Source organism: Euprymna scolopes, chromosome 35 (genome assembly GCF_053919585.1).
Source record: "Euprymna scolopes isolate OS-2025 chromosome 35, ASM5391958v1, whole genome shotgun sequence".
Taxonomy (NCBI): Eukaryota; Metazoa; Mollusca; class Cephalopoda; order Sepiida; family Sepiolidae; genus Euprymna; species Euprymna scolopes.
In genome coordinates, this window is record NC_136516.1 from 40,570,515 (window position 1) to 40,594,794 (window position 24,280).

The 24,280-nt window shown below is 35.2% G+C and overlaps 1 protein-coding gene across 1 annotated transcript in view; it reads left to right on the forward strand.

Annotated features, from left to right (window-relative positions):
* LOC145259606 (contactin-like) overlaps positions 1 to 24,280 on the forward strand; it is a 203,633-nt gene that overhangs the window by 126,378 nt on the left and 52,975 nt on the right. Inside the window, exon 9 of the mRNA XM_080117262.1 lies at positions 4,029 to 4,149. Coding sequence (XP_079973388.1) covers positions 4,029 to 4,149 — 121 coding nt within the window. The remainder of the gene's footprint in view (positions 1 to 4,028; positions 4,150 to 24,280) is intronic.

The window sequence follows — 24,280 nt, forward strand, 5'->3', positions numbered from 1 at the left end:
ACGCACGTACATTCTTTCTCTCTCTCTCTCTCTCTCTCTCTATATATATATATATATATATATATATATATATATATTTGAAATTGGTATATTTAGACATCATTTTTTCATTCAAGCAAATATTATTAAATGCAACGGGGACACTTTGCTTTACGATTGCTTTTTTTAAATTATTCGATTTTCCGTATAATCTTTTTATATAAAAATCAAAAATATTAATAAAATTTCCATAGTGGTTGCTGTCTTATTGAAGTAAAAGTGCGAAGGAGCAAAAATGAGGATTAAAAGTGGAAACTAGAATATATAGGCGTTAGGTGGTGATAAGTTAAAATATATAGAGTCGATGAAAAGTCGATTAAAAATATAGACTAACCCACTATAAATGATATTGCATTCGCGAAAAGCATTAACGTCATAAAATGCCTTGCGTAGTTCGTAGTGAATGCACTTCGTTAACAGTGTCCACGAACTTGCTGATTTTAATACTCGAATTTTTAATCGACATATATTTTTAATCGACTTTTCATCGAAAAACCAAAACCAAAAAAAATATGGAATACGGTGAAAATTCCCAACAGTTCCAAAGGCTATTGGCAACCATTATCAAATGATATATTCTAATCACTTGATGGACGCATGATCAATCGTTGTCAGACAGTAACCAACTTTAATAGACGTGCTATCAAATATTAAGTGTCATAAATTGTTCTGACTTGTCATAAACTACACCTACTGTCATCATTTGTCTTAATAACAATTTTCCTAATGTCAACTGTTTTATTTTAATTGTTGTTGACCAATGTTGTAGCTTAATGGCTGTAACCGCAAAGCCTTGGTTTCTTTAACCCAATTTTACACTAAAAGCGTAGAAGACAGATGAAGCTTGTAGACACCAAAAAGCTTTAAGTATTATAAGACAGGATGGAACGATAAAAGTGTCGCCCTAAAGAAAACAACGCTACAGTTTTATTTCAAAACTTTCATGGAAAAAATAAATTCAGATAACTTGATTATATAGTAGAGCTGACATCTATTCAATGTAGCCGCCTTCAGCCTCAATCACCGCTTGGATACGGGTTTGGAACTGGGAGCATGCCTTTTACATAAACGCCAGTGAGAGCTCGGCGGATGCTTGACGAATGCAGGTGACTTGATTATGTAGTAAAGCTGATGTTTACTCAATGTAGCCGCCTTCAGCCTCAAGCACCGCTTTGATACGGGTCCGGAACTGAGGGTATGCCTTTTCCACAAATGTCGGCAAATATTCGACGGATGGCGGCTATCAGACTGGCTTTGGTATTGTGGGAGGTCATGCTGGTGATGTTCTAGACGTATGACCAGACGAAGTAGTCCAGCGGGTTCAGGTCGGGATTGGAGGGGAGGCAATTATAGAAGGGTACACAGGCGTAACGCTCCTTCTGAAGCCAAGCCTTGGTATCTTTAGACTTGTGGGCCGAGGACAAGTCCTGTTGCTACACACAGGGTCTACCATCTGACTGCGGCAGAGGATCACAACACTCTTTAACACATCCAGGTACACTTTGATATTGACTTTCAAGCCGACTTCGAATATGTGAGATAGCATGATATTGTTCTCACTTGAAAACACACCAAAAATCATAAACGTGGCTGGAAACTTTGTTTTCATCACCCCTGGGCACGTCCCTGTAATTCGGGATAATCCACTGATCATTTTAAGGGTGCTGGTAATAGTCCTATTATCATATCTTGAATTGGTTAAGAGCATGAGTTGTACAGTGGCGCATCTCCGATCTCGCTCGTTGAACATTGTGTCACTTTCAGACATGATAAAATGCTGATATTGCTCTTGAGATTTGAACACAACTGACCAACTAGTAGATGGTCTGCAACAAATAAAGGAAACTGGTTTTCATCAAACGGAAATGGAATCATGTCGTCTATTTTAGTGCGACAATTTTATCGTTCCATCTGTACTAGCATGTTTATGCCGTATCTCCAAATCGCGTTACTTTCGTCAGTGTCTTTTTTAAGTTGAATCACTTAAGGATAACTTGACTAAAAAAAGAAAAATCACGCGAAAACAACAATAACAATATTTTTCAAAATTGATCGATTAGAGGAACGCATCGGTTTTTTAGTTCGAAAATTTCTCGGATTATTAAAATTATTATTTAAAAGAAACGAAAACAACAATAATATACGTATAATTTTAAAAGAAATAGATTAAAGGAACGCATCGGTTTTTCAGTTGGAAAAATAAAGAAGAGGTGGAAAACTATGAGGGCGTAAGGAGAAAAATAAGCAAATATGATTGGACATTTACTTCAGGTTCAAGTCTCAAGATTTTCTTCCTAACTCGACCCCATCGTTATACTTTAAGGAGAAGAGAAAGTAGATCTTGGGTTTACTTTCGGCCGCTGCATAACTCGCGCTTCCATATTTTTTGTTCTTTAGTCACCACATTCTAGGGGCAATGTTTCTGACAAAGAGGGAAAAATTGCTGTTTTTTCGAGTCAGAATCTATTCCATCTAACACTTATCGTTGGCAAGTTTTTGCTTAGAAGCGAGATTTTTAAGGTCCTTAGATCAAGTGGCTTCATGTCTTGTCTAGACAGATCTCTTTCGTTATTCTTTCATATCTCAAATCAATTAAGCTTTTTTTTTTTGCATTTTTTTAAATTTCAACGAATGCATAGTTTTCTCTTTGTTGTCTTACGCACGTTTCACAATCTTAAATACAAAATATTGTGAACCATCTCTATTTTCACTGTAAATGAGGGTATTGTACACAGCAAATCCAGATTAGATAGTCTTCCCTTTTTAGAAGATATGTATTTTTACCAATTTCTGGCATATATGGAGTCTAATGAGAATTATCTTTTACTCAAAGATTTCATGAAAAATATTTCTCAGCTGAGAAAAGTTTATTTCCTTTTATTGAATATAAAATGATAATCAATTTATGAATTTATTGGCAATAACATCGATGTCTCCGTTCAGTCTTGAAACAAAAAGGATACCCCCCGTAGAGGTAGCCGCGCATGTAATTGTGGGGCAAGGGTTGCGCAATCTCCAACCACACCTCTCCTGAATCGGCATTGTTTGGCTCCAGTGGCAATGAGAAGTCCAGGACGACTAGAAACAACGCCGATATTAGCGGAGTGCACATACAACACCTTGAAGTCCCAAATGGTCACCCAATATCGTACTGACCAGGCTCTACGTTGCTTAACTTCGGTGATCAAGCCGGAAACGGTGTGTCATCGTGTATGTGCCGTATAGTCAATAACACCATTTACACAAATACGAATAAACACAGAGGAACTTTTTTAAAAAAGAAAATACGATTTAGCAATGTATATAAGTATGAACACGGCATTATCAAGATGACACACTTGTTATCTTTAAATCACCGAAGTTAAGCAACATTGAAACTGGCCAGTACTAGATGGGTGATTATTTAGGAATACTAGACGCTATATGTCGGAGGCACTCTCGCCGCAATCCTGCAGCTGGATCAGGCTGGTTGAGACTGGCTCTGTGCAAAGCAATATCACTTTAAACAAACTCCAAGATAGAAAGATTCCCGAGTTAGGATACATGTGAAGTAAGTCGCAGGTTACATCGACCGAAATGTTGTTAAAATAACACTCAAGATAAGAGAATAATAATCCGAATAATCCAAATAATACGAATTATTAATCTTGGTCCTGGATGTGACCTAAAACTATATCCGATGGTGAGGCCTCACCTTGCGGGCCTTGGGGAGTATGGAGCCACCCTTTAATTGCCATTGCTCCCAGGTAGTACCTGTTAGGTCTCAACTATGGGTTAAATAGAATCTGACTTAAAAAAAATATACTCCATTAAAAATCGTTCCTCAAAATAACTAGATTCCGCATTAAATAACCTGAAAAAGGTTGATATGCCGTAAAACAAAAACAACCAACCAACCAACCAACCAACCAACCAACCAACCAATTCTTCTTAATCTGAAAAATTCTGAAACATAAAAAATTTTTCTGTTTTTTTGTTTTTTTTTTCAGCACCGAAGGTCAGTTGGGGTCCAATCATACAAAACGATTTTATCGCTGCTTATCCATCTCCACCGATGCTCGGTCATCGGGTTCGGCTGGAATGTTTTGCACAAGGATCGAATTCAGAATCGTAAGTTTAGTTTTTATATTTCTTGCGCTAATTAAATAGAAATAAAGGGATCACCAATTTATAGAGTGGGGGGAATTATTGATAGTGTTTTCAGCTAGACGAGTGTTTATTGTGAAAGTTTGGCGAGGAAGGTCGAGCACTTACCATGAAAATAACGATAAAGCAAAGACAAACTCGGAACGTCTCTTCTGTGAGAAAGAGGTTGCAGGGAAGAGAAAATGACATCTACTACGAGGCTACGAAGTCTATTTTGAACTCTATCAAGGCATGATAAGTTCTTTCTAGCAGCTACTGCCTAGATGTGGCAACAGTACTCCCTCCTTGAACGTGCCTGGCTCTTATATAGATAGAGAATTAGCATCAGCAGTAAGATGTCTACTGGATCGATAGAAGGATGCGACCATTTTTCCAGCAACCTTGGCAACAGATTTGATGTACGTGTTCCATTTCAGATCAGGAGTAAAGGTCAAGCCCAGAAGTTTGTCAAAATATGAGGCCTCCCCAAGACGGGAGCCATTCATTTCAATTGATGCCAGATGGGGATCCAAGCATTGACGATGTAAAAATAAAAGCTTAGTTTTAGATGCATATGATGTTATTTCGCCTTACTCTTTCTCGACAAGTAGATCGTTTCTGTTGAGAGTCTGATGGTCTTTTTATTAATTCGGTTCTAAAAGGATCGGTACTTCTGCGTTCATGAATCCGCAATTTGCACGAAATTACTCAGATGTGCCCGCCAGATAACGGGAAGAACCGGAAACTGTCGACAAGTTGGTTTCTGGATATTAAGACATTTTTTTTCAAATGTATTACTTTATGAATTTCAATGGTCGTCGCCATTATTAACATAGTGAGAGGGTTGATTGTTAGAATGTGTGTGTGTTTTGTAATAACTATTTAGATATAGTAATACACTAGCACGGAGACCCGATGTTGTCTGAGACTGAATAAAGATCAACAAATATTCCAATACTTTTATTGTTATAAAATATGGTTATATCACCCATTTATCAATCAAATTAATCAATTGTCTGCTCTAGTCAGGACCCCACCGCATTGTAGTTGGAAGAAAGCTCATATACCTCCCCACCTGGACCAAGTCCACAATACATTGTAGTTTACATTGCACTGTAGAGAACCTACTGTTGCTTTTATTTTTTTTATCTGACGGGAACACCCGAGTAACTTCGTGAAAATTCATAAATGCAGAATAAAAAGTATAAGGAATTGATTCAGGAAGATCTATTATCCGATCTCTAACATCAAACATAATTTCATAAGTAAATGAACATAAGACATAGTTCAATTTTAATTATTCGCTATGTATGCCTTGCGTAAAGAATTGCTCTCCGATGTAGGCAAACCATAATACTGGATCTTGGGTCGAAAACGGTGGTATCTATTATAATCTATACTATTAATAAAATTCTAAATGTTTATTTATATGTGTGTATATATACCAATAAAAGTTTCGAACGGATGCACCGAATTGAAAAATTCTTTTTTTTTCCCCTGAAAGGTATGAGTCCCTAGATTGTCCTTATCTATACATGGTTCGTAACGAACATCGCCCGGTCGTCAAAATGTCCGAAATAAGGATTTTTGGACTGTTTCGTACAATTGTCGAGAAAGTTAGCTGCCAATGTCAACGGAATTTTGCACTGCCTGTATACAGTCTATATAAAAGCCAAGTACGTCCAAGGATTGAATACTGTTGCCATATCTGGGCAGGAGCTGCTAAAAACAGCCTATCCTGCCTTGACAGAGTACAAAATAGACTTCGTGGCTTAGTGGGGGATGCCCTTTTCTCTACCCTGCAACTCTCTCCCACAGAAGAGACGTTGCGAGCCTATCCTTGTTTTATCGTTATTTCCATGGCAGGTGCTCGTCTGAACTCCAATCTCTGGTCCCCCCTCACCATCTTTCACGAAAAACACCCGTCTAACTGAATCCACTGTGAAAAATTTCCCCCACTCTATATCTGTGCCTAACTCAAAACGTGGATTCCATGAACAAAGCTTCTTTCTTAGAACTGCAGGCCTGTGGAACTCTGTTCCGTCTGCCTGCTTCCCACCGGACTACAACTTGGATGTCTTCAAGTCCAATGTTAACAAATTCCTAATGAACCGCCCCCTTAAGTAAACATTCATCAAATCTCCACACTAACGTAATGTACTTGCAATAACCCTTATCCCTGAGTGGCTTCCTGGTCTTGATAAGTGGTGATCACTGTGTAAAAAAAAAACAGTCGCTGTGACATCTTTCGATATACAAGCAGAACTTGTGGCGCAATGGATAACGTATCTGACAACATATCAGAAGATTCCAGGTTCGAATCCTGGCCAGTTCGTAATATTTTTAACCATCATTTTATCTAACGTTTACTAATTATCCTTACCCTTTTTTATTTATATATATATATATATATATATATATATATATATATATATATATATATATATAGTTTTATTTTACATAGTAGTTTTTTTTATTAATGCTGTGGAGTATTAACTATCTTTGACTGTTAATTCGTTATGAAATTGTGAAGGTTGATGTTCATTAATACGGACTTAAAATCCATTATATTTTTTTTATTAAGACAGGCTTAAAAATGTTTTAATGTAAACGGCTACGTATAAATCCATTTGTCTGGATAAAAAAGAAAGACTTCGAGAAAGATATTCATTGCTACTTGCGTAAATAGAAATACCTTGGTGAGGTGTTTATCGATTGGCGCGAATCCTCATCGTGCGTATTTTCTGGTAAATAAGTTTAACGTCTCTCGATGGAGTTTGGAGATTTATTTGTTTCCCACTGAGCAAATTAGGCACTAGGCCGTTTTTTAATGGAAAGTGAAGGGGAAATGGGGACCAACTCCCCGGGGATAAGGGGAGCTGGATAGTGACAATTGGTATGAAGGGTTACATTGACTAATAACTGATTGCCACAAGGGAAATGGTCTTTGCTTGAACTTTAGTGCTCAGCCCCGCAAGATGGAGTTAGGAGATGGTTTCTAACAAAAACTAAACTTGATTTTTCCCCTGTGCTGTATTTATAATCGAAATTGCAAAGGTCTCAGCCTTTTTGCTGTACCTATGCGCTAAAATATAAAAATTAGTCCCTATAGAATTTACATGACTTTAGGACGAAGCACGCAGTGAACATTCTCCCATCTGTTTGTGTGGGCGAAGCGGTGTTTCCCCGATCTAGTGTCCATTTAAAACTAATTTCGATTGAGTTATTTCCCTTGGAAGGTGTATGGCGATTCTGCTTTGAAATAACGATTCGCTACAGAAGTTTCGCCGATTCTGCATTATAATGGGATTTCAAATAAATGTATTTTAATAAAAAGATGATTACGTTTTTTTTGTTTTTTTACACAGTGGTCACCACTTATCAAGGCCCGGAAGCCACTCAGGGGTAAGGGTTATTGCAAGTACATTACGTTAGTGTGGAGATTTGATGAAGTGTTTACTTAAGGGGGCGGTTCATTAAGAATTTGTTAACGTTGGACTTTAAGACATCCAAGTTGTAGTCAGGTGGAAAGCAGGCAGACGGAACAGAGTTCCACAGGCCTGCAGTTCGTAGAAAGAAGCTTTGTTCATGGAATCCACGTTTTGATTTAGGCACAGATAAAGAGTGGGGGAAATTTTTCACAGTGGATTCAGCTAGACGGGTGTTTTTCGTGAAAGATTGGCGAGGGGGGACCAGAGATTGGAGTTCAGACGAGCACCTGCCATGGAAATAACGATAAAACAAGGATAGGCTCGCAAAGTCTCTTCTGTGGGAGAGAGTTGCAGGGTAGAGAAAAGGGCATCCTCCACTAAGCCACGAAATCTATTTTGTACCTGTCATGTCGAAATTAGTAAAAAGTACTAATAATCGAATGGAAAAAAATTAGAATAAAAATACTATTATCGAATTACAGTTTTATTGTGTTTGTTAGGTGCATCTGTTCAAATTCAGGAAGTTGTATGTTGAACTTCGAATTGAAGCTGAACATTATATTTAGTCTACAAGGGTAGATTGTTCTCGATCTGTCAACCATGACGAAAGACGTCTGATACAAGGATCTCTCTTTCACAAAACGGAGACACAATAGACTAAATGTAGCATCAGAACACGGACTACACTTTGCTCCTAACCAAAAGGCTAAGGAGTGATTCCTGGCTGGTTGCATAATTACCATGAATCCATATTAACCACAAACTGTGCATCGAACGGATACCATAATACTTAATTCGCTGCACCATTATGATAAAAATTCCCCTAAAAAACTTTAGCCAGATCGAATGAGTATTTTCCAAATAAACTTTTAGAATAAATACGGTATTTTTGTTATTTACGAAGAAATCACCACTTATCAAGGCCTAGACGCCACTCGAGGATAAGGGTTAAAGTATTGTGTTGACTAATCATCATTAATCCTTATTTGTCCCAACGGATACCATAATACTATGTTCGCTGTAACATATCATTCCAAAAGTCTATAAAAAACATTTCAGCTGAATCGACCCGGTAGTTTCCAAGAAAAGTGAAACGGACAGACAAAGATATACACAACGTAGTAACACACTGCGCTATAGGATAGAGAAAGAAATTAAATCTCCATTGAATTGAATACGCCATGAAATTTATATAATGTTATATTGTAATTAAATGCCCGGTAACAATTCCTCTTGAACTCGAAGGTGCTACAGTGAGGACCCTATGAGCAGACGCACTTGCCTAATATTCGAACGAATCACTTTGATTGGAATTGGCATTTCAACAAAGGCTAATCCAAAACTTGAGTCGAGTTTAAAGGTTTATGATGGAGATGGCCAAACAGGAAGAAGAAAGGCGCTCGTCTGGATTGTTCTATTGTTTAGCGTATGTTTGAAAGGCGCCATTGAGAGAGATGGGCTAATCTAGTTTCCTTCCCTAGGGTCTCGTTGAGAGGAGTTCTGCGCCCAAGGGAAATCTGAATTGCAATCAAGGATTTCGAGGAGACTTGGCCAAAAGAACCGCGCCTCTTTGTGCATTATATATATATATATATATATATATATATATATATATATATATATATATATATATATATATATATATATATTAGAACTCGGGGATATACGGCATTAAAAATTAGTAACAAAATACAGTACAGTATGTAATACTCATGTATATAATAAAAATATCATAAATAACACCGTAAAGTGGGGCAAATAGCGTAACTAGGCGTAGGAAAACACCTTATTCCACATCGTAACCTGACAGAAACGTATCCTAGGGTTACCGTATAACGGGGTTCAATTATATATATATATATATATATATATATATATATATATATATATATATATATCTTCTATAATAAAAAGCAGAACGTCTGTGTGTTTATGTCTGGTCACGAATAGTCTCCTGCATGGTTGACTATTATAGAAAACTGATCACATATAATGATAGAAGATGTATCGAGACACAGGAATGGATATGTTTGAACTGGCATAATGATGATTCATTAAAATTGTGGGGTCTGCGTACGCGCCTGGTCCACAAATTATGGAAATAAAAATTAAAAAATAAAAAAAAAATAAACGTTTACAAGGGTTTTTGATATAGATGTACATAATAATACTTTGATATGAAGTATGTTTAACTTAAATAGGGATGGTATAATAAAATTGTGGGTTCTACGTTCGCGCCTGGCCTCCATAGAATTGAAAAAGGCACACACTTTAATAAAGACTTTTCATATCTATCTGCGTAAGTATACTTTGATAATTATGTTTCAGTTTGAAGACATATGGTATAATAAAATTATGAGGTGTTCGTTCGCGCCTGACCTCCATCCAATGGCAATATGTCACAAAGTTTAACAAGGTTTTTTAATATAAATCCACAGAATATTGTGATACGTGTTTCAGTGCGAACAGGTATGGTATAATAAATTATGGGGTTTATCTATTTTATTTTTACTTTCATCATATTTTGCTTTGGTTTTGATACCACCAAATTCGAAGCTATCTCTTTACAACCCTTCCTTTTCATAAGCTATCATACTTTCATAAATCAGAGTCCATTTTCTGTAGGCTGTTTTTGAACCCAGTCAACGACGGGTACTTTTGCTAGTATATATATATATATATATATATATATATATATATATATATATATATATATATATATATGTGTGTGTGTGTGTGTGTAAGGATATGTTTTCTCTGTGATAAAAGCAAGCGTTGCAAAATGCAAATTCAAAATGTACGTTTAGTAAGCCAATTTAAGGCAGACAAAAAAAACCCATTTATTTGTTCATAAATCAATGTATCTTTCGACGTAATCTCGTCTTCACTAGGATTAACACAGTGTTTGTTTTCATCTCATATATTCCTCGTGGAATGACGCCACTAATGATAAAAACAAGATCCATTCGGTGTTATCAATAGTGATTTTCAAATGTCCAGTTAACAGAAAACATTTCCTTATGATAACACCGAACGAGTCTTGTTATTCTTAGTGGCATTATGCACGAGGGATAAATAAGATGAAAAAAAATATACTGCACCTATCCTGATTAAGTCGAGATTATGTCGAAATGTATTTTGATTTATGAACAAGTAAATTTTTATTATTTTAAAAATCTGCGTTTAATTGGCTTATTAAACTTACATATCTATCTATCTATCAATCAATCTCTCTCTCTCTCTCTCTCTCTCTCTCTCTCTCTATCTATATATATATATATATATATATATATAGCGGGTACTGCTAGTATATATATATATATATATATATATATATATATATATACACTAGCAGTACCCGCTAACTGACGTTGTTCGGTGGGAGCGTACCCGCTCCCTCAAACGAAAAAATTACGATTGTTGTTGTTGTTATTGTTGGTGGTGGTGGTGCCCAACCCCTAACCTCCTCATGTTATGAACGGCTTTCAGAATAGACATCCCCATTACCTCACGGTAATAACGGCTATCGAAATGCTATGAACAGGTGGAGAGAAGAAAGAAGAAAAACAGCAACGAGGATGGGGAGAACAAGTAGGCATGCTGGGCGGAGAGAGAGGGGAAACAAAACAAAATAACAAAAAAAATCTATTTAGTCGTTGAAGCTGTATTAACGTTGACTACTTAATTACTGGTCTCTGCGGTTAAAAATAGTTGGCCTCACATTTTTATTAATAAGCAGAAATTAATCCTATCCTAATGGAATGAAACGAAACTTTTCCGTGTATTTATCTTTGATTATTGTTTTTATCAATTACTGCAATAATTTCACTTGTCCCCAAAATAAAACCAAAATAAAAAAATCAAAATCAACCCCAAAAAACACACACAAAAAGAAAACACCCCGAAACCAAATGAAGATGTTTTGTTTCATTTTGATGAAAAATAGGAAAATAAAAACGTAAAAAAGCGCATAAATAAATGTTTCTCAATATCAAACCTTTCTCTCCCCCACCAAAACAAAAAAACAACCTACGTTACATTGGTGCGAACCTAAAACCCCTAAACCCCTGTACTTCGACTCTGCTTTTCTATCCATTGGTCCACAATGACGTAATTCCAATAGCGTCGTTTATGTTTACTACTTAACGCAATCACAAAGAACGCTAGACGCGCATCACGTTGGCGTACATTTATGAGTATTGAACACCGCCTTTCCCCGTATAAGAAAGAAACAAGATATACAAGAAATATGGATTATATATTTTGTCTTGTTAAGCGAGTTTTCTGATTGGTTAAAATATAGGAGGGTAAAACGTGGTATAATGTAAAGAAATCTGCAACGTAATTGCTTAAATCTAACAATATATATATATATATATATATATATATACTTCGAAAAAAGCGTTAGCGTATATTCATAAATAATGAACCCTACCTTCCCCCTCCCTCCCAGACGAAAGAAAAAGTATATAAGGAAACGAAAAAATGCAAGAAATGTAGAGTATATTGCTAATTATGTTTGAATGTTTTCTAGTTGGTTAAAATGTAATTGGGGTAAATATAGGACGTTAACACCGGATATGATGTATAAAAAGCTGTGACGTAATTGTTTTGGTTCTAATAATATGTAAATAACGGTAATGCCAGTGATGGAAAATGTATATGCAATTTTATTGTGATTTAAAGATTTAAAGATTTATAGCAATGCGTGATGGCATGTGTAAGTTTAAATGGAATAAATAATGTATAACAATGTTTGCGATTGAACTGCCGTAGTGAATTAGGGCTGTGGTGTTCGTTTTTTTATGTTTGCGTATAATCCAGAATAATAAAATATAATCGTTGCAGCCATTGACAATAGGCGGACTGTTATGGAGGAGAAATCAGTATTTTCGAATAGCGAAGTGTACTGGTAGTTGTAAGTGTATGAGTGTGCAATCCAGTTAATAACGGTGTCAGGTCAATATAGTTATAATGGTTATAAAAGTACCCGGTCCTGTTTAGGAGAATGGGAGGACTTTTCAGTTAGAGGGGAAATTATAAGCCGCTTCGTCTTTAGATCTTTGCAATCATGATGAAGTCGCGCCAAGGACATAATATAATATTTCATTATATCTAATAAATATGTCTGTAACGGCGTACATAAGTTGCATAAGATAGGGGATACACGTTTAAACGAAATTATTTCGGAGGTGGCATCTGTCATTGTAAACCTATCGTAATTTGGTCCAGAAAGGAAATTTCGGCATTCAAATTATTATATAGAAGAAAATACGGCAATAAAGAGATAAATATTCTGAAGAGACAGAGAGATGAAAAATAACAAACCAACATATCTGTTCATTAACGTTTCGTCTTTCTTTCAAGACTAAGAATATTTCTGTTTACAGTAGATACTTGACTGTTGCATTTTGATCGTTAATTCATCATATATATATATATATATATATATATATATATATATATATATATATATATATATATAAGTGAAAGTGTCTGTCTGTGTGTGTATCTCTGTACCTGTGTGTCTATGTGTGTACATTTCCCTGCGCAATAACTCTGTCAATTTTAAGTCCGCAGACTCGAAATTTGATGTACAAGGTACTGAGATTTGGGAAAATAGATTTGATCGGTTTTCGGCCAGAAATTTGACGATTAAGGGGTCAAAGTTCAACGATTTGACCTTTGAGAATTCTACCAAACTCCTCCAACAATTTCGGGTCTTAACACTTGAAATTTTAGATATAGGTTCTTTGGACATGGATGTAACTTAATAACTTGATTTGAGCCCAAAACAATACATTTTAATGGATTCATAAATAGGGGTCAAAGTTAAAAAAATTTGACCACTTTTTTTTTTGCTCGACATACATCTCCAAATACCCGGGCAACGCTGGGTACCCATGCTAGTATATATATATATATATATATATATATATATATATATATATATATATGCATATATATAATTTTAGTCATTCAATAAATGTTTACATTTATGACGATAAATTTCAAATCAAAAATATTTGTATTATTCTAAGACAAAGAATACAGTTGAAATATTATAACTCCTCATCCTTGTTTTATTTTCTACACTTTATTTTCTATATGTTATATTTTATCTTCTCTTCTTTTCGCTAATTTATTATGCATAAGCATTTTGTTTTATTTATTTATTTATTCATCCATATCGATTTTAATTTTATTCACAATTTGAAGTTATTTTGGAGTGGAATTTGAAGCTCATATTTATATTTATATAAAAATATGAAGTATATGAAATTATTTGTTTATTAATAAACAGATCCACCGGACCTATATAATACTTTATTTACCGGACTCATTTTATAAACAAAAAAAAAAAAATCCAGGAAAATATGCCTACTTCGGACTATTACCTTGACATGGTAGCCCTAGATATATCTAAGGCTTTTGACAGGGTATGGCACGAAGGTCTTCACAGGAAAATCAGATCATACGGTATCACTGGAAGAATATTTAACATAATTAAATCCTTCTTAACTCCAGGTTGTCATTGATGGTCGTACATCCAAACAATATGATATAAATATGAGAGTGCCTCAGGGGGCTATCCTTGGACCTCTACTGTTCCTGATATTCATAAATGACCTCCCTGACAAAATTGTCTGTGAGATGGGTATATATGCTGATGGCACTACTCTCTATAACCGACACGACAGAAAATCAAATGAACACATATCTAGAGAAATGGCAAAAACACTAGAGGATGACTTCACATCTGTAGTGGAATGGGGACAAAAATGGATGGTCACATTCAATGCTGCTAAGACTAAACTTGTTTCCTTCAATAACTACAAGAAACCTTCTCTACCACCAATAGCAATGGGCAAATACTATTTATCTGGAAAAAACATTATTTACCCTAGATGTAAGAGAGTCTTCTGCTCCAGTAGTTTCTTCCCAGAACCGCTCGACTTTGGAATTCCCTTCCGAGTTCCTGTTTCCCCAACTGTACTGACAAGTTCAAGTGTAACGTGAACCGACATCTTGCTGCCAACTCCCCACATAGTACCCCTGTAGCTCATGTCCCTGATAGTAGCCCCCTACATCAAAGTGGAACTGTGCCTTATTTGGGGTGAAATTGCAATTTAAAAACAAAGTAAACAAAAAACTTAAACCAGAACTAGCGCTCATACTTATAAAACTGTTTAAACGTTGTCTTAAGGTGAATTGCTTCCCATCACCCTGGAAAATCTTATCAGTATGCCCTGTATTTAAGAATTCAGGTGATCGCTCATCCCCCCTTCAGTACATGCCAGTAAGTCTCCTGTGCGTCATGAGTAAGTTGCTGGAATCTGTATTAAATAGGGAAGTAATCAACCATCTCAGCAAAAATAACCTTCTTAGTGGCACACAATATGGTTTACGTTCTGCTAGATCTACAACAGATGTGCTTACAGTTATATCTCCTTGGATTAGCGAATCTCTCAACAGAGGTAACTTTTCTAGGGCAATTGCTCTTGACATATCTAAGGCCTTTGATAGAGTATGGCATAAAGGTTTACTTCACAAGATCTCCAGCTATGGTATAGCTGGAAATGTCTTCTCAATTATTAAATCATTTCTCATTGATAGGTTCATAAGAGTAATAGTTGATGGACAAAAATAAGAAGCTCACAGTATTAATGCTGGAGTCCCTCAGGAGTCCATCCTGGGCCCAACTCTTTTCCTGATCTATATTAATGATCTTCCAAATCACATCATTACATCATTCGTAGACATTTATGCTGATGACAATACCATCTATGGTAGCACATCTAAGACAATAAACGACCAAGTTCTCTCTGATTCTCTCTCCTCTGATCTTGATCACGTTGTACAATGGGGAAAGGAGTGGCTGGTTACTTTTAATGCATCTAAAACCAAATTCTCTTTTTACATCATCAGCATTCTGATCCCCATCTGGTATCAATTGAAATGAATGGCTCTCGTCTTGGAAAGGCCTCATGTTTTGACACGCCTCTGGGCTTGACCGTTACTCCTGATCTTAAATGGAACACGTACATCAAATCTGTTGCCAAGGCCACTGGAAAAATGGTCGAATCCTTCTATCGATCCAGTAAATATCTCACTGCTGATGCAATTCTCTATCTATATAAGAGCTAGTTACGTCCAAGGATGGTGTACTGTTGCCACATTTGGGCAGGAGCTGCTAGAAATGACTTGTCCTGCCTTGATAGAGTTCAAAATAGACTTCATAGCCTCGTAGGAGTTCTCTTCGCTGCAACCTCTATTTCACAGAAGAGATGTTGCGAGTTTGTCTCTGCTTTATCGTTATTTTCATGGAAAGTGTTAGACTGAGTTTCAATCTATGGTATCCAGTCGCCAAACTTTCACAAGAAACACTCGTCTAGCTGAAAACACTATCAATAATTTCCCCCACTCTTTATCTGTGCCTTAACCTAAACGTAGATTCCATTAACAAAGTTTCTTTCTTAGAACTGCACGCCTGTGGAATTGTCTTATGTGTTCCTGCTTTCCAACTGACTACAATATGGTTGTCTTCAAGTCCAATGTAAACAAGTTCTTGATCAGCCGTTCCACTTGTTAACAAATTTACCGAATCTCCATTACTAAGGATTACTATTTTGTCCAATCGACTACTGTACACTCTTAACTCTTATCCTTGAGTCGTCTCTGGGCCTTGACAAGTTGTTATGCCTATGTAAAAAATGCCTTACTGACTTTAGCAAATAAGATGTAAACCATTATAAATATTTGCTAATATTTTCTCATCTGAAGAGATGGTAGACATCGAAATCCTATAGGATAAGGAGTTAAAATATTTCTAATGTATTCTTTGTCTTACAAAGAATAATAAAAATATTTTGATCTAAAACTCAAACATTTCACGTAATAAATTTTTAAATTCCTTGAATGACTAAAATGTGATATATATAGCTTGTTGTTTCAATAAACGGGATAAAGATTACCCGTTCATATCTTCAGATGGTTTATTGAAACAACTTGTAATGAATTAAGTTAATACACTTGAGGTTAAAATAATAATGAAAAACATATTTAGCTCTACTGACAAATTCAAACCTATTTTCCTATTTGTTTTTTAGATGTAATCCACGGGTGTTTGCACAGAAACAAATATTTAATTTCACGCACTCGAGCGGATTGGGGGGGATGGAAGGGAGGTAATCCTAGATGAAAAATGATACCACGAGAGTGACCTCCCCTGCATCGGGTAATATAATACGAATTCAAACACGAAGCAAAAAAAAAAAACAATATTAAAATAAACACGCATAAATATAGGAATAAAATTATATAAAATTATATGATAATTGGAAAAAAAAACAAATAGGAAAAACTGGGAAAATAAAAACAAAAATAAATAATTAATGAATAAAAAATAAAAATACGAAAGTACGGGTTAAAATGGAAAACTATCTTCACATAACACCAAAAGATGGAGGAAGTGAGGAAGCATGGCTGTGGAAATTTTTTTACGATGTCCAGCATGTTAAAAATATACCATTTGTTGTGATAAACATCTGAAGAAGTTGGTGGGGACAGGATATTTTTACGGAAACATAAATCGTAAAATTGCCAACCTATTAATGAAACAGCTGTAATGAAAAAATCCACGTAGGTTATAAAAAAGAAAACGTGAATCTTTGAATTTTCAACAAAATTTTGATCTATATATATATATATATATATATATATATATATATATATATAGGACTACTTCATTTAATCACATAAATTAATATACGAAAGTATAATTTTATGCGTAAACTAAGTATTTACTTTAACAGTGCTAAATACATAGGTAGAGCTAGCTAGTAAGTTAGAAAATATATATAGCAATTAAGCTACACAGAATATTCCGCGTTTCATACACACTAGGATTAGGCATTAGCCTGACGAATCCTAGTGTGGATGAAACGCGGAATATTCTGTCTAGCTTAATTGCCATATATATTTTATATTTTTTCTAACGTACTATATATATATATATATATATATATATATATATAGTGTATGTGTGTGTAAATTTTAAAGTTCCCGTAGGCATGTAAATGGGTCAATGATTGAATTAATTTATACATACATCAAAAAAAAAAAAAATTTTCATAAATTCTTATCATATTTTACAATTTATACCGATTTTTTTAACATTCGCTGGAACTTTAAAAAATGGCCTACATTTCTGTTCTTCTCATTGGTATTCCTAACATTTTAAATTCTGAGATTTTTTACTACTTGACTAAATGTCAGCACGTTTGTGCTTTTGTAGTCACGTTTACATATAACGTACAATATACACCGGGTTCTTAATTACTTACCAAACCAGTGGAAATTCCAGTGAATCAAACATCTACGAGGTGGCTTTAATAATCTCTTTCGAAGTAATCTCCACCGGTTGCAATTCACTTGCTGTACCGTTTCAAGGCTCCATGAAATACACCCTATTAAAGCCTTATTGCCACAGCTGGTGCATTCCAAAAATGCAATCTGAACGTGAGGAAACTTTCGAAGAATTGTGTGCAATAAAATTCTGTTTTAAACTTGGTAAAATGCAACAGAAACGTATGGAATGCTTCAGACTCCATATTGGAAGGCCTCATCGAAGTCCTCCTGTTACAATAATCCTCATCTCGGCTTTTTTCATCTGTACTGTCTGATAACGAAAGCCTCTAAATTTGCTTTGAGCGTAAGGAATAATCAAACGTCACAGGGAGCAAGGTCTGAAGTATAAGGAGGGTGAGGAACTGTCTTGATGCCCATTTTGATCAAATAGTCTGTGACAGAAACGGAGCATCCTTGGAACAAACTTCGCGCAACTCTTCTGAACATTCAGTTCCTCGTGAATAATTGTGCATACAATTTCCACACTGACATCAAACTCTTCATTTATTGTCTCTATAGGCAAACGACAGTCCTTATCCGTGAATTTTTTTTTGGCCTATAAACTAGTATTCTGACTTCCTTGCTCCTCCCCTTCCCCACACCTCATCATTCCTCATCGACTACTTGCCTTCCATGAATCTCTTATGCCACTCAAAGACTTATGCTCGATTCATGTAAAGTGGTAGAAAGGCAGTCTGAAGCATTCTATACGTTTCTGTCAAATTTTTTCAAGTTTAAAACAGAATTTTATTGCACTTCATTCTTCTAGACTATCTTCACGCCCAGATAGCATTTTCAGAATTCACCAGCTGTGACAACCAGGCTTTAGTAGCATGTATTCCAATTCCCGCTTTAGCCGTTGATTTAAACCTGAAATCATAAAAATTGTTTAGTCATCTCATAAGATGTATAGCAATCCATCCATCCATAACCCTTGAGCCTCTGGAGGGGCATTATTCATCTATAACTTGTAGATGTTTTTATAGCAAGGAGTTCTTTCTACAGGGTGAGGGTGCTGGCCCCATGCCCAACCTTCCCAGAAGGTACATGCAGCGCCTAGCTTCCCAAATGGTCACCCATCTGGTAATGGCCAGGCTCAACGTTGCTTAACTTCGGTGATCTGGCGAGAACCGGTGTGTCACCGTGATTGTGCCGATAACATGCCGAATTTTCAAGAGTCTACAACAATTTTTAATTCTTTTACTAGAAAACTTTTGAAACTTATTGAAAGCACCTTCTATATACTGTTACGTTTACTATGTCGTATTTTCTCTTCAAATAGATTAAAAGCACAGTAAACATATCTCTCAACATGCTATAAACATTAATAGATAAAATAAGAATGAGAGAGAAATAATAATAATAATAATAATAATAATAATAATAATAATAATAATAATAATAATAATAATAACAACTAGCAGGACCTGTGGAAATTCAACGGAATACGAACTTCATTTAGCCAACAAATATATTTTGAAAAAGCTGATATTTTTCTGGATAATGAAACAACACTTTTGTTGACATAGAAATCAATAACACGCAGCAACTGACCCAAATGAGATAAATTAATAAGTACTAATATATATTTAGTAAGTAATATTGTGCTACATAGTTCAATACAAATAATAAGAAACAATCTTTAACTTACTCCTTAAGTCCAGCATCTTAAGTGCTCTTTTTGTCCTGTTTCTTTCGAATGCCCCCTTTTTTACCTAACATGTCGTTGACTTATTTCGTTGTTGCATGTCCAAATTACCACGATTATCTTTCTTTTACCATTGCAACAATAGTTATATATTATTATTATGATATTCGGGAACGAGGCTACATCAAAGAGGGGTCACTCGCATATTCTTACTCAGATTAGCCTTTTTAAAGGGAATTTCGAGAATATGAGCCTCTTTTAGAACTGTTTGATCTTCTCAAAGCCTAATGTGCGAGTTAAGGAAAGAACACGTCTTATAAATTATTCACGAACTGAAAACGTTTTGAAGGGATGGATTAGTGGAATATCCACCTACTAAAATGGGGAAACCATATTCCTTGAATATGCGAATGCTAGTTTCGTATAGTTTCAGGATACCTTTCAGTGTGAGTAGTTTTCCAGCACGGTCAAGAGAGAGAGAGAGAGAGAGAGAGAGAGAGAGAGAGAGAGAGAGAGAGAGAGAGAGAGAGTAAGAGAAACAAAAGAGAGAGAGACAGAGAGACCATCTTCTTTATAGCAGCCTTAGTAACACATTAGTCTATGCCGTACTTGTCCACCAAGTTTAATAATGAATATGCAGCAGTTTTTTTTTGTTGCCAGTCAATTACATGCAGTGAACACACATAGTTGACTATCTTCTTATATTGCATTTTCACTCCAAACAAGGCGCAACTTCAAACTAGGGGGCTACTATCTGGAACATAATCTCTAAGGATACTATGCAGGGAGTTGAGCAGCAAGACGTCTGCTTACATTACACATGAACTTCTGCATGTCAGTACAGTCGGAGAAACAAGAATCCGGAGGGGAATTCCAAAATCTAGCAGTTCTAAATAAAAAACTATTAGATTAGAAGGCTTTCTTACATCTATGGATCTCTACTGTGTAGGGGTGGGATTTTGCTGATTGTCGGGTTTTTCAAGGATATTTACGTCGAGGGGGCTCAAGGGCTTGTAGCTTGTCAAAGCATCCGCCATTAAAATACTTGTAGAACAGGCAGAGGATTGCAACATTTCGTCGATGTGTTTCTTACATCTAGGGATTTCTACTGTGTAGAGGTGAGGTTTTGCTTACTTAAGAAGAATTTACGTAAATATTCTTCCAGTAATACCATAGGATCTAATTTTCCTGAGTAGACAATCGTGCCATACCTTGTCAAAGGTCTTAGATTTATCTAGGGCTACTGCCCTAGCCTCTCCTGCTTTATCCAGTGCATTGTATATACGTTCAGAGATTACAGTTAGGATATCTGAAGTAGAACGGGCTTGTCTTATCTGTAAAATGTGTAATCTTGAATGTGCTTCACACTCACCAAATCTTAATTCCATAACGTTAATCTGTTGTGTTATTTTAAAGATAATGTCTATCAATCCCACGACAACCTTTAGTCCATTGAATATCAGTTGTATTATAGTGTGTTTGTCACTCAGCAGTGAATATTGGACGCGTATCTAATGGAAAACATTAAACAAACACTAGCCGAAACTGTCTGGAAAGACTAAAGGTTATTTATAGCAAATATGGTTAAATTGCTGTAAGGATTGTGAATTTTATTAATAACTAACAGCTTCCCGGCGTTGCTCGGTTGTAAAATACGCTTAAATATGATATTTTAATTCATGCAGATTACGTATTTATTATTAGAGATAAATCCCTATCGATTATTATAATGAACCCAATATATAGTAGTGCGATCCAAACTATATATATATATATATATATATATATATATATATATATATATATATATATATATAGTTAGTGATAAAATATATAAGCGATTAAGCTACACTGAATATTCCGCGTTTCATCACCTAGGATTCTGCAGGCTTATGCGCATAAGCCTGAAGAATCCTAGAATGGATGAAACGCGGAATATTCAGTGTAGCTTAATCGCCATATATATAACTAACTAGCTCTACCTACGTATTGAGCACTTTTGAAGTAAATACTTAAAGTTTACGCAAAAATTTATACTTTCGTATATTAATTTTATATGAGTAAATGAAGTATATATATATATATATATATATATATATATATATATATATATATATATATATATATATATATATAATGCTTCCTATCTTTGGTTGAGCATATCTAGAAGTTATATACAAACTGCCTTTAGCGTCTTAAGCGACGCTCTTTGTGTAAACAAATGCAGCGGAGGCATTTGAACGATGTCAACACTATAACGTCGTTAAATTCATTACCCACACAGCAGCAGCAGTCGTATAGCGCAATGGTGAGAAGCCTTGATTGTCATTTTGGCGGTCAGGTTTCGATCCTGGCTTGAGTTAGTTGCCTGTCTAGCCACACTTATGAGCTGTGAAACAGCGAAACAGAACTGTATGTGGATGACTATATATATATATATATATATATATATATATATATATATATATATATGACGTGGCTGCCATCAGCTAGAATCGGAAACAAATCCTACATCTATTCTCCCTTATTCCTTAGCCTCTGAGCCACGAACATATAGACACGCAGACGCACACACACGCACACACACACACACCCATATATATATATATATATATATATATATATATATATATATATATATAAATTCACCTGTCATTTCATTCCTTTTTTAAATGATCACTGAAGACAAGATTCAAGCAAGAGTGCGCGGTCCACAAATCTTTTATAATTATATAGATTTAAAGAGCAGCATACATTTAATTTGAGTAGAAGAAATATTTTTGCGGTGATTTAATATTTTATCATGTCTGATAAAACCTCAATAGTGGGTATGCCCCGAGATTCACCGTTAATTTTCATTGGATAATCAACCGATATGACTGTCCAATTAAATTGTTGGAGTTGCATAATGCAAATGGCGGCCCTAATTTTACTTACGCTGTTATTATATAGATAATAACTGTTTCCTTAAAAAACATGGTTTAAATTTTATATTTCGTAGTATGAAGTATTATTTCGTTTGAAAAATAAAACTATAATTATACTGAATGTTTGATTTATTTGTCATTTTTATATCATACTAGCAAAGATACACGTGCTAAGCAAGGGACTTTGCTGTACGCTCAGGTAACCTCGAAAAGAGTATCCGAGCGTATGGAAAAGTCCTGACTCTAACCTTTGACTTTGACATTGAAAAATAGTATGCACCATCTCTAGGTCGGAGATCATCATCATGCCAGGTTTGGTCATGGTCGCTTCAGTGGTGTGGGCTGAAGAGAGTAATTATACATAGTCTATGACCTGGACTTTTGATCTTTACATTGGAAAATGATGTGCACCATCCCAAGATGGGGGACCATAATTATGCCAGGTTTGGTCATGATTGCTCCAATTATGTAGACTGTAGGAGAGTTGTACACACACAGACGAACGCTACTACTTTATATATAGATGTTTTAAAAAAGATGTTCTAAAACAGAATGTGTAAAATTTACAGCCCAAGTATTTGTTTAAATGGGACTTTTTCTGCTGAATTAATTCTATATTTTTAAAATTCTGTTTGATTTATATGTAACTAGCGGGACATGTGAACATTCCACAGTGGACTCTTTAATACGTAATATATTAATGTTGGCATTCTGTAGATGCTCAGTGTAAATGGAGATGCCCTGATATTATTGTACCTATTTACAATGCCTCCCCACGGGACAGAGTTAGACACCAGGGTCGTTTTTTTAACGCGGAGAAAAGGTACAAAAATAAAAAAAAATTGTCTCAGTCGTGAAGGATCCTCCACCGAAAGAGAACAAGAAATGGAAGTGCAGCATCTAAAGAACAGATACTACACTTTGATCTTGACTATTGTAGTTGTTTTGTTAAAACTGCAGAAGTATTTATTTAAACAAGCAGGGAGTTCCGGCGTAGCCCGATCCTAAAATACACTTACATGTGATATTTTTATTTATGCCGATTTCGTATATATTATTATAGAGTCAATTTCCTATCGATTCTTATATATTTTTAAGATGTGATTTCAGAAATAAAAAATATATATCCATATAACTTGAATCGAAATCGAAACCAAAACTTATGAATAATTATTGGTAAGATTATTTATTACAAGAAATGGGGGAGGCCATATCAATTAAACGACATTCAGTTGAAAGAAAAAAGATGTAACGCGACACATGAAACACACACGCTATTTAATTAATATATAGATTTGTCTATATATATCTACGGAGGTTCACCGGAAATATTTACATAGAAATTTTTACCATGATTTCTAATTATATCGATTTTTTAGGAACGCTAAATTTTTTTTTTTTAAATTCCATTTTTCTGCTCTCTTATTTGCTATTCTTAACACTTTAGAATCTGCGTTTCGTACTAATTGATAGTAATTTTTATGCATGTGTACTTAGATGTAGTATGTGGTGATCAAATATAAATTAGCTATTATAAGATGAGGCATGGCCAAAACGAAAGGAGGGAATAAATATATTTTGTCGGAGTCTCTCTTTAAAAAATTTACCAAGAACCAAGTAATTATCTAATCAATACGTGATTTTCGCCTATTATTACGTGTAGAATGAACTTTATAATGATATATTGTGTTTTTGGACTT